Source organism: Hypanus sabinus, chromosome 21 (genome assembly GCF_030144855.1).
Source record: "Hypanus sabinus isolate sHypSab1 chromosome 21, sHypSab1.hap1, whole genome shotgun sequence".
NCBI classification, from domain to species: Eukaryota; Metazoa; Chordata; class Chondrichthyes; order Myliobatiformes; family Dasyatidae; genus Hypanus; species Hypanus sabinus.
In genome coordinates, this window is record NC_082726.1 from 55,875,006 (window position 1) to 55,887,573 (window position 12,568).

A 12,568-nucleotide genomic window follows, 5' to 3' on the forward strand; every position below is an offset into this window, starting at 1 on the left:
ATGGTCAGATGCTGTTGCACCTAGAGTTACTTAATGTACATACAATCAATCTATGTACGCCAGCTAACCTTATGCATACATGGCCAAACTCAACAGTTCCTTGTACATTGTGTTTATAAGATTGCTTTTATAGCTTACTTATTGTGTTTATTGTGCTTCGTCTATCTTTTTATGCTGAATTGGATTCTGAGTAGCAATCATTTTGCTCTCCTTTATCCTTGTGCACTGAAATATGACAACTTGAATCTTGAAAGGCGAAAATACCTGCATTAAGTCTCTTTCGGGATGAGTTTAGCTGAGCAAGTTAGTTGGTACGTGTAGTTACCAAACCAGTACATCGCGGGTAAAGCCCTCCCAACCATTGAGTACATCTACATGACACACCGTCACCGGAAAGCAGCATCCATCAGAGATTCCTCCCCCCCCCCCCCTTCCCCACCCAGACCATGCAATTTTCTCACTGCTGCCATCAGGTAGAAGCTACAAAAGCATCAGCACCACCAGGTTCAAGAACAGTTACCACCCCACTACCATTAGGCTCTTGAATAAAGGGCATTAACTCCACTCATTTGCCCATCCATTGAGATATTCCCACAACCAATGATCTCACTTTAAGGACTCTTTATCTTGCTATCTGATGTTCGCGTTATTTATTGCTATTTATTTATATTTGCAGTTTGTTTAATTCTGCACTCTAAGTTGATCTTTAATTGATCCTGTTATCATTACTATTCTATAGATTTTTTTCAGTAGGACTGCAGGAAAATGAATCTCAGGGTGTTATGGTGACGTACAGTACATGTACTTTGATAATAAATTGATTTTGAACTTTGAACTTTAGAGTTATCTGGTGTAAAGTTGTTCTGCATTTTTCACTCTAAGTTATTCCAATGCACTCAGACTAATCTCATTTCTAATGAAGCATGCTAGCTCCTATAATAGAACATGCACAAACTGGTCCATTATAAATGGCCTGCAATGTATGCCGAAGAGAAGAATTGACAGACACTATATTCTGTGAAGTACAGTGAATATGTACAAATCAGTTAAAGGGCAGTAAATCAATTAAAGAATATTAGAAGATATCATATGTCACAAAAACAAGTGGTAAGGTGTTTACAAACCTCAGTGCACCAGTTAATTACATAAATTCACCATCACTTATTTGTTTGGACTTAGCCACATATAAAAGAGTGAACTGCTTTCAAAGGGATTTCATTATGGTCCAGTGCAGTTGGATCCAGTTCTTTGATCTGATGATTATCCGATACTCCTCGGCATTGTTACCAGGATTTCCTCAAAGCCCAGAAACATGCCTTTGAAATTCTCGTGACGCTGCAGGAGATTCTCATCAGAGTTTCAGAGAGGCGAATTGTTAAGTCTTTCATTGCAAAGTTATTGCAGTCTACATCCTTCCTAAGCACAATACCAGATAAAGCAGTGATCAGAAAAGTGAAATGGGGAATTGCGAAGGAGCAGACACGTGATTGCACAATACCGAACTACATGATTTTGTTCTCTGGAATATGCAAATAAAGGTAGGAATGTATAGTACTGGACAAGGCAACTGTTACTCCTCTAGTTGGTCACGGAGTCAGAGAATTTATTTCAAAGTTCAAAGTACATTTATTATCAACGTATATACACTATATACAATCTTGAGATTTGTCTCCTTTCAGGCAGCCATAAAACAAAGAAACCCAATGGAACCCATTAAAAGAGGAGGCCGTCAAGCACCCAATGTGCAGAAAAATAAGAATACTCAGAACTGAGATTCACAAAAGTGAGTCTGCAGTCACGAAACCAGTCATCACTGCGGCCGATTCAGGAGCCCATTAGGTGCAGGCCACAGCCCCAGCTCAACAGAGAGACGAGTAAGCTGCACTGCCAGTCCCTCTCCTCCATCCACTAGCTTTTCTAACTGGCTCAGTGCTTAAATCATCCAAACCTCGAGTCGTTCCTCACTCTCTGACCTGGGTCTTGCCACATTGATATGCTCAGAACCACAGAAAAGACCCTTTGGTTCACCTCTTCCATGTAGATCAAGTTGTATACTTCAGCTAGTCCCATTTTTCCTGTATCCCTTTGAATATTTCCTGTCCATGTACCTGCCTAAATATTTTTCAAACATTGTTATTGTGCCTGTCTCTACCACTTCTTCACACAGCTCATTCTATGCACCCATCACAATCTGTGTAGAAAAGTTGCCTGTCAGGTTCTCATTAAAACTTTCCCCTCTTACTGTAAACCTCTGCCCTCCAGTTTTAAACTCCCCTACCTTGGGAAAAAGACCATGGCCATCCCCTCTATCCCACCCACTAAGATTTTATATACATTTTGTAAGATCTCCTACACTCCAAAGTAAAAGCCACAGCTTATCCAGTCTCTGCTCATAACTGAAGCTCTCCCATCCTGGAAAAGAAACTACTAGTATACCATGCTGCCTCCATTCCAGAGGTACTACGATACTGCCATTCTGCAGTCAAGACTCAAAACATCTCGCAGTCTCACTTTCTTTTACCCACCTGAAGTTAAGTGAGTAGCTCATTGCTATCCTGCCTCAGTATCTCCTCTAACACAAGATGGATTTCAAATGCCAAGATTGGGACCACTGCTAGAAGGAGTCAGAGAGTCACAAAGATCTACAGCACAGACTTACCTCATTTACTTTCTTCTGATCTCAATTTACCTGACATCCACAAATTTCACCATGGCAAGGAAAATTACATTTAATACAGCCTTAGATAAGGTCAAAGAGAGATACAACATAGACATAGGGCCTTTCACTCACCAAACCTAAATTGGCCTTCACTGAACTTTGCAGTAAATTTATTTTCAAAGTAAATACGTCACTATGTACTACCCTGAGATTCATTTCCTTGCAGGCATTCACAGCAGAACAAAGAAATATAACAGAACCACACAAAACTAATAAATGACCAACGGGCAGATGAAGACAACCTGTGCAAATACAAAAAAAAAGAACAAATAATAAATAGCCAGGTAATTAAATGAGAAATTGAGTTGTAGAATCCTTGACTGTGAGCCCATAGGTTGTGCAACCAGTTCAGTGTTGAGGTGAGTAAATTTATCCACATTGGTTAAAACACTCATTTGTAGAAAAGCCCTGTAATAATCTCTTGCAATGGTAGTCAGCAAATTACAGTGCATCAGTCTAATCAAGGAATCCAGAGTTCAGGTAGGTTATTGGCACCGAGACTGGCTGAAGTTATAAGAAGAAGAATATTAAAAAATGGAAAGAAAGCACAGTCTGCTGGAGGAACTCAGCAGGTTGAGCATCATCAGCAAGAGTGAAGTATTTGTTGATATTTCGGGTTGAAAAACTTCATCAAAACGTCTTGATTTACGACTGCCCTGATGCAGGGTTTCAACCCGAAATGTCGATTTTTTCTTTCTTCCCGTTGACACTGCTCAGCCTGCTGAGTTCCTCCAGCGGGTTGTGTGCTGCTCCAGATTCCAGTATCTGAAGTTTCAAGTCTCCATAAGAAAGAGAAGCAAGAGTGGATCATTAGAACTATTCCATTGTTCGGCAAGACCAGGTTAATCTCATACCTCAGCAACACTTTTCTGCATTAACCTCACATCTCTTGATGGAATTGCAGTCACAGAGTATCAAAACAGCCTATCTAGTCCATGCCGAACTGTTATTCAGTCTATGACATTGGAGCTGTGCTTAGCTTCACTGTCGTAAGTGTAAAGCAAGTAGAGTAGGTGGCTAAGCTCACAACCTTGTGGTGATGGAGATTATGGTGACGTTGTTGTTGCCAATTCGAACTGACTGAGGTGTACAAGCAAGCAAATCAAGAATCCAGTCGCACAAGGAGCCATTGAGGCCTAGGACTGGAAGATTATTGATGAGTTTTGAGGGGGTGATAGTACTGAATTCCAAGCTGTAGTCAATGAAGAGCATCCTGATGTATGCATATTTGTTGTCCAGATGTTCCAGAGTTGAGTGAAGACCCAATGAGATGGGATCTCCTGTTCACCTGTAGTGATGATAGGCAAATTGGAATGGATCCAAGTCGCTTCGCAGGCAGGTGTTGATGTTTCATCACCAAGCTCTCAAAGCACTTCATCGCAGCGGATGTAAGTGCCACTGGATGTTTGTCATTGAGGCAAACTGTTGCGTTCTTCTTAATCATTGGTATAATTGAAGGCGACTTGAAACAGGTGGGCTACCTCAGACTGTCAAAGCAAGATGTTAAGGACCTCCGTGAACACTCCAACCAGTTGATCAGAACAGGTCTTTAGTACTCAGCCAGGTACCTTGTCCGGGCCGAATGCTTTCCTTGGGTGCACCCTCCGGAAGGATGGCCTCACATTGACCTCAGAGACTGAAATCACAGTGTCACTGGGGGTTGTAGGAGTCCGTGAAGGTTCATGAATGTTTTGACAGTCAAAATGAGCATAAAAGGCATTAAACACATTTACAAGCAAAGCTTTGTTATCACTTATGTCGCTTGGTTTCATTTTGTAGGAGATAATAGCATTCAAGCCCCGCCACAGCTGTCGAGCATCCTTCAGTAATTCACGTTTGGTCCAGAATTGCCATGTCATACGTGAAACGGCTTTCTGGATATCGTACCTAGACTTTTTGTACCTTACTTGATTGCCAACCTTGAACACCACTGATCTGGCCCTCAGCAGATTGTGAATCTCATGGTTCATCCAAGACTTCTGAAGAATTTTGTGAGGGGCACAGTGCCTATGGCTGTTTTTATAAAGTCCATGACAACCAGGATGTATTCGTTCACAGATCCCCACCTTTTGCTTTCTCTGAATCAGCAGTCTGGTCCATGCCAGGTATCGAGAAGCCCTCAGCTCTTACCAACATATCCAGTGTATTACGAGTGAGCCATGTCTCTGTGAAACACAGAACACAACAGTTCTTCCTTTCCCACCAATACAGCAATCTTGTCCTTAGGTTCTCAAACTTGTTCTCCAGCGACTACGTTTGCTAATAAGATGCTGGATAGAAAAACTCCATTGCTCAGCACTTCAGCTTAGCTTGGAGTCCTCCCCCTCTTTCGGCCTTGGCAATGTGCCTTTGCCCACTTAAATGTGCATACATGCATGCTTGAGAATTAAATCTGCTAAGTCCTTAAGAAGATCATGAAATTGCTTGCTCATTAAGACGGTGTCAACATACATGGCTTATAGGTAATTACAGGCTGCAGATTGCAGTGAAAGTAATTCAGAAGAAGCATATTTAAAAGTTTTATAAGCAGCACCATCTTGGAGTTGTAATTCTTCGTAATTGCATCAATATGTTGGGCCCAGGATTGATCTTCAGAGATGTTGACACCCAAGAACTTGAAACTGCCCACCCGTTCCACCTCTGATCTGGTGAGCGTCCACAATCCACAATCAATTCTTTGGTCTTACTGACATTGAGTGCATGGTTATTGTTGTGACACCACTTAACTAGCTGGTCTATTTTACTCCTGTATGCCTCCTGTCACCATCCCGCCAACAATAATTGTGTCATTGGCAATTTTGTAGATGGGGCTTGAGCTGTGCCTAGCCGCTCAGTCATGTCAAGAGAGTAGAACAATGGGCGAAGCATGCATCTTTGACGTGCACCACTGTTGATTATCAACAAGATGGAGATGTTATTTCCGATCCACACAGACTATGGTCTCCTGGTGAGGAAGTCAAGGATCCAGTTGCAGGGGGAGGTACAGAGGACCAGGTTTTGGAGCTGGTTGACAAGTACTGATTTTGTTGAGCACTGAGCTGAAATCAGCAGCCTGACAAAGGTATTACTGCTGTCCAGGACATCCAAGGCTGAGTGGAGAGCCAGTGAGACTGCTTCCACTGTAGATCAATTGTGGCCACTGGCAAATTACAGCGAGTCCAGGTCCCTGTTCAGCAAGAGTTGATGCTAGCCTTGACCAACTTCTCAAAGCACTTCATCACAGTGGGCGTGAGTGCCACTGAAAGATAGTCATTGAGGCAGCTCACACTGCTCTTCTTGGCCGCTGGTATGATTGTTGCCCTTTTGAAGCAGGTGGAACCTTCGACAGCAGCAGTGAGACATTAAGGATGTCCTTGAACACAGCCTCTCCAGATGGTTGGCACAGGTTTTCAGAGCCCTACCAGGTAGACAATCAGGGCCTGATGCCTTGCAGGAGTTCATTCTCTTGAAAGATGTTCTGATGTCAGCTTCTGAGACAGAGATAACAGGGTCACCAGATGCATCAGGGATTCGCTCAGGTGTAGTTGTATTCTCCCTTACAAAGCATGCATGCAAGGCGTTGAACTTATCTGGGAGTGAAGCATCACAGTCACTCATGATGCTAGATTTCACTTTGTAGGAAGATATGGCTTGCAAACATAGTCAGAGCTGACGTGCAGTCAATTCTGTTTCTAACCTCAACTGGAATTAAGCTTTTTTCTCTCTTTAAATAGCCTTCCATATGTCATACCTGGACTTCTTGCATAGCTCTAGATCACCAGTCTTGAATGCCACAGATCTCAGCAGACTATGAATCTCCTGGTTCATCCATGGCTTTTAGTCTGGGTATGTCCAGTACATTCTCAAAGTCATGCACTCTTGACGAAGTCGGTGACAACTGTGGCGTATTCATTCGGATTTGAAAATGAATCCCTGAATATTGTCCAGTCCATTGATTCAATGCAGTCATGGAAGCACTCCTCCACCTACCTTATCCACCCTCCACCTACCTTAACCACCTTCTTGGTCCTCACCACCAGTGCTACTATTTAGTCTCTGCCTATACTCTGGGAGTAAAAGTACAGCCATGTGATTGGACTTTCCAAAGTGTGGTTGTGGGATGGCACAGTAAGCGAGCATAACAGTGGTCAAGTGTGTTGGCTCCCCGGTTCCATAGGTGATAATTGGTGGTAGTTGTTCAGACACTTCAAGCTGTCCTGGCTGTAATCCCCCACAATGATAGGGAAGGCCGTTTTGTGCCTGTTGCTCACAGAGCTTAGCTCCTCCACTGCCTGCCTGATGTTGGCCTCAGGTGGAATGCACACCACTACCAGGATGATGGCATAAAACTCCCTTGGCAGATAAAAAGGACAACATTTAACATTAGATGTTTCAGGTCAGGTGAGCAGGACCGAGAACCGCCATGTCTGTGCACCACAAAGAATTAGTCATAAAGCATACTCCATCTCCTTTGCCTTTAAAAGATTGAGCTATTCTGTCTTTGCAGAGAATTATGAAGTCATCGAGCTGCTGTGTTATGTCTGAAATAGGATGGGCAGCCAAGTTTCTGTGAAGCAAAGTACACAGCCGTCCTTGATGTCCCTCTGATACAGCAATAAGATGTTTCCTCTCAGGTTTCCCTTAAATATTTCACCCTTAACCCATGACCTCTAGTCCTTGTCTCTCCCAACCTCAATGGAAAATTTTCCTTCCATTTATCCTATTTATTCCGCTCATAAAGTGTATACCACTGTCAAGTTTCCCTTTATTCTCCTATGAATAAAGTCCTAACCTACTCAACCTTTCCCACAACTCAGGTCCTCAAATGCAGCAAACATCCTTGTAAATTTTCTCTACAATCTTCCAAATTTTTTAATATCTTTCCTGTAGGTAGGCAAACAAAACAGCACACAATACTCCAAATTAGGGCTCACCAATGTTTAATACAACTTCAGACATTTGGCCCATCAATTTTAGCCCTTTGTTCATTCTTAAAATGTCATATTTTACCACTCAACCTCCATATCTTCTACTTCCTAACTACTTAATAATTTGTCAGTCCCAGTGAATGTGCTCGATGCTGAGCATACAAACTTGTGAGATAGAGGACTGCAAAGATTAACATTCCTCTGCACAAAGACTTTTCTCCACATCTCTATCCCAAATAGTTGATCCTTATCATAACACAATGATCCTTAATTCTAGACTCCATGGTCAGAATGAATGACCTATCTCCCTTCCAATCATAACAGTTTTAATGAGCTCCATAGGATACAAGATATAGGAGCAGAATTAGTTATTCGGCCCATCATGTCTTCTCCACCATTCTATCATTGCTAACAGGATTTTTTTCAACCACATTCTCCCACCTTCTTGCTGTAACCTTTAATTCCCTTACCAATCAAGAATCCATCAATCTCTGCCTTAAATGCACCCAGTGACTTGGCCTTCACAGCCCTCTGTGCAATAAGTTCCACAGATTCACCACCCTCTGAAGAAATCCCTCCTTGACTCAGTTCTAAAGGGGCATCCCTTTATTCTGAGGCTGTGCCCTTGGATCCTACAGTAGAAAATTTCCACCGTGAGAATACTTGCAGGAGCTGACACCTCACAGAACATACAACATAACAGTCATTACAGGTCCTTCAGCCCATGATGTTCAGCCAACATTTTAACCTACTCTAATATCAATCAAACCCTTCCCTCATGCATAGCCTTCTATTTTGAATCTTCCATGTGCCTTTCTAAGAGTTCCTTAAATGTCTCCACTGCATCTGCCCCCAACACCATCCCTGGCAAGATATTCCCTGCTCCTAACACTCACTGTTACAAAAAAAAACCTTAGCTGTGACATCTCCCCTCTCTCATTATGCCTCCTTAGCCATTTCTGCCCTAGGAAAAAGTCTCTGGCTGTCTACTCAATCTATGCCTTTTATTGTCTTGTACATCGCTATCAAGTCACCATTCATATTCCTTTGCTCAATAAAGACCTAGCTTGCTAAACCTATCCTCATAAGACATGTTCTCTATTCTAGGCAGCATCCTGGTAAATCTCCTCTGCACTTGCTCTAAACTTTCCACATCCTTTCCAATAATGTGACCAGAACTGAGCACAATGCTCCAAGTGTGTTTTAAGTTTAGAGTAATTGTCTTCAACCTGAGGCATTAACTTTTGTTTCTTGCCTTACAAATGCTGCCTGACTCACCAAGCGATTGCTGCAGTTTCTGCTTTTTTTAAAAAATTCTGACATGAAATGCTTACTGGTTTCTCTCTCCAAGGACTGTTTGCATTCTTCCAGAATATTGGAGGCTGAGGTTTGACCTTGTAAAATCATGACAAGATTAATGGTCACAGTCCTTTTCCCAAAGCTGGGGAGTCTTAACTAGAGGGCATAGGTTTATGGAGAGAGGGGAAAGATTTGAAAAGGATCTGAGGGGCAACTTTTTTTTACATAGAGGATGGTGGATGAAGCTCTAGAGGTGGACATGGTACAAATATAATTAAACGGGTACATGTATGGAAACGCTTCGGAGGGATATGATAGCTAGCGGGTGGCACAGTTAGCACAATCATAGTGCCAGCAGTCATCAGTCAGGGTTCAATTCCCGATGCTGTCTCAAAGGAGTTTGTATGTTCTCCCACAACCAAAGGGACAGAAGTTTTCCTCCTACATTCCAAATACCTATTAGGTCAAGGTTAGTAAGATACAGACATGCTATGTTGGCCAGAAGCCTGATGACATCTGTGGACTCACCCCAACACTAAGGATTGTGTAGGTTAATCAGACATTTTAATGTGTGTTTCAATATTTTCATGTACACCTGACAAATAAAGCTAATCTGTATCTTTAACTGAGACCAGCTGATGAGGGCAAATTGGTCAGCATCAACAAGATGGGCTGAAGATTTGTTTCCATGCTGTATAATTCTATAGACCCAGCTGTCTGTTCTCTCTCTCTGTCCCTTGGCCTCTTTAACCCTAACTATACACTGAGCATAACAAAACACAGGTGTCCAGTCTTATCAGGGCCTCGGATCCATTCCCAATTGCAGCTCCTTGCAGCTGTGGTTCAAAGGATACAGGAACTTGACCCTATTGTCACCATATTAACCCCGCTGGGAAAATTTTTGTTAACCCCGAAACCTTACCTTAAACACGTGGATACCTCCCCAGACGCCTTGGTGCAGCGATATTCCAACGTGGCCACATGATTCGCAGAGCAAGCTTCGCTGATTGAAAAAATATGAAACCTTTAGCCATTATGCGTTGGCTGTCAAAGAAGGAATTACAAAGTGCTCTCACGCGAGCCCAGGTTCGGACGAAACCCTCGGAGTTAAGGGGAGGTTGTCAGCAATTTTATTTTGAGATCTTTATAGCAATCGAATCTACACCAACTCACTTTCACTAACTCCCGGAGTGCATGGCAACTATTTTTTTTGTTTCGCCCTAAAGAATGTTTTAGAAACGTTCAAAGTTCCGCTGCCCCAGTACAGAGAATTAACAGAGCGTGGAGAAGTAATTGGCAAACTGGTGCAGAATTTCCCGCATCTTTGCTGGTTGTTTTGTGGGGGGGGGGGGGGTTCCAGCGATTCACAGTTAACTCCCGAATTTGTGGGACAAATTGGATGCCCGCTCCTGTAATAAAACTGCTTCCCAGCGGAGCGCTTAGCTTCTGGGATGCGAGTGCTGATTTCTATAACAGGCGCTAACGCGCTCGAAGGAAGGTTATAAAGCGCTTACATCCGTGTAGCCCCCGTCTCCTGTTGTATTAACGCGTTAACACTGGGGGAGATTAATTAACTCTTACCTCTCCAACTGGGCTCGCACGATAAAATAGAGGCGAACGGATGACACTAAGACGAAGGCGAAAATCATCGCCACTTTATCTCTGCAGTTCACGTCCTTGGCGACCTATGAAGATTCCCCTCCCATGCCGGAGATGACACAGCGCTCGTTGGCCGTAATTTCTGATTTCCTCGTGGGTTTGGTTCAGTGGGGGGAGGGGGCAGAACTGGAGGTGTGGAAGAGTTGTTCTGTGAAGCACGCGATGCGCAACTCCCCCGTCCCGGAGCGGAGAGCGGGGCAAGAGGAGGGTGGAGAATTTGGCTCTGTCCCAGCTGACGGGTCTCCCCAAACCTTTCCCTCCAGTAATAAAACGGGAACTGTCCGCATTGCTCTTGGGAAACAGTTTGACCTGGTGTTACCGTGTCCTGTAACTGACAAGGTGAAATTGACGCTCCCTCCACCCCCGTATACTCACCGCGCATATCCCTCCCACTACCTCAATCTAACCTAGCAGCTCCGGATCGTCAGGGACTTGATGAAATGTCTCAGCCTGAAATGTCGACTGTTTATTCCACTCCATAGATGCTGCCTGACTTATTGAGCTTCTACATTTCCGTGCTTTGCTCAAGATTTACAGCATCTACAGAATTTCTCGTGTTTATGATTTGCCTCCTTAAGATGACCATAGCCGGGGTTGGGGGGATAGTGGGGATAAACTCCCGTTGCCTATTAAATGCTCCCAATGTCGTGCATCTCAAATAGCCTCTGACAAACAAATCCACATCCTGGCCTTAATTGCTAAACCCGGCGGAACCTTTCCCACTGATAAGAGAAGGAGCAAAGGCGCCTTAAGTCCAGCCGCTTCGGGCAGTGGGGGCTAGTCAGCCGTGGAGAAGGAAAACTCTAATCTCAAACCTCCAGCTGCCTTGCACATACTCACACACGGGGAAAGCTTCGGGAGCAAACCCCGAGGGAAAATCCAGAGCTGGAGCCCCTCAGGCAGTCTGAATTTGAGTTGGCTGGCAGCTCTTGTCAATCTGTTGCGGTCTCTGCCGTTGCTTTCGGCTGGGTGGAGCTGCTACATGGACAACAGCTTGCTCCCCATATCGTTCCGTCCTGGTTAGCGTGCTGACTCCTGCATCAGCTTCAACAGCCAGGATGCATCATTTTCAGCTCCCGGATTTGTGTTCAGTTTTGGTCATCGCGTTACAAGAAAGTTGCAATTAAGCTGGAAAGAGTGCAGAGGAGATTTACCAAGATGTTGCTGGGACTTGAGAGGCTGAGTTACGGGGAGAGGTTGAGAAGCTTGGGACTATTTCCATTGGAGTATAGGAAAATGAGGAGTGATCTTACAGAGGTGCATAAAATTATGAAGGGAAGATAGGGTAAATGAATACATACAATCTTCTCCCTTGGGCTGGGAAATCAAGGGTTTAAGGTGAGAGGGGAAAGATTTAAACCAGTTGCAGATTTGGAGAGAAATTAGTTTTTCTCTGGACTAAAAGAGAGTGGGATGTGGGCGACGTGTCAACTAGGCTTAATCCAAGAGAATTCATATTTGAAACTGCTGGTGGAACTCAATGAGTCAGGCAGCATCCCCTGGAGGGGAATGGACAGTCAAAATTTTGTGTTGAGACTCTTCATCTGAATTCAGTGCAAGGGAGTTTCACAGAAGAGAGAGGCCAGTAACTTCTTCAGAGTGGGCAGGCTTTGAGGCAATCTTGAAGTGATACCAGGTCGACCACAGACACTTGAAATATTCATCCAAAAAACACTGCAGATCACAGACACGAGAAATCCAGAGCAACACACACACACAATACTGGAGGAACTCAGCAGGTCAGGCAGCATCTATGGAGACGAATAAACAGTTGATGTTTTGGGCTGAGAACCCTTCTTCAGGGCTGGAAAGGAAGGCCAGAATAAGAAGAAGGGGTTTGGGATGGTATACAATCTGACATGTGATTGGTGAGACTGAGTGAAACCACTGCAGATGCTGAACTTCTGAATTAAAAACAGACAACGCTAAAAAGACTTGGCAGGTCAGGCAGCGTCTGTAAGGAGAGAAACTGGTTTCTGGTCAG

At 43.8% G+C, this 12,568-nt stretch overlaps 1 protein-coding gene across 8 annotated transcripts in view; it reads right to left on the reverse strand.

The window, feature by feature from the left end:
* LOC132379064 (collagen and calcium-binding EGF domain-containing protein 1-like) overlaps positions 1 to 10,901 on the reverse strand; it is a 244,161-nt gene extending 233,260 nt beyond the window's left edge. For 4 of the 8 annotated variants that reach the window (XM_059946586.1, XM_059946588.1, XM_059946584.1 and 1 more), the window contains exons 1-2: positions 10,507 to 10,899; positions 9,848 to 9,928 (exon numbers count right to left, since the gene is read on the reverse strand). In XM_059946586.1, coding sequence (XP_059802569.1) covers positions 9,848 to 9,928; positions 10,507 to 10,574 — 149 coding nt within the window. In that variant the 5' untranslated portion in view covers positions 10,575 to 10,899. Of the gene's footprint in view, positions 1 to 9,847; positions 9,929 to 10,506 lie in introns of all 8 variants that reach the window. The other 4 variants (XM_059946583.1, XM_059946582.1, XM_059946581.1 and 1 more) reach the window with 2 other exon arrangements.
* Between the last annotated feature and the right edge of the window lie 1,667 nt (positions 10,902 to 12,568).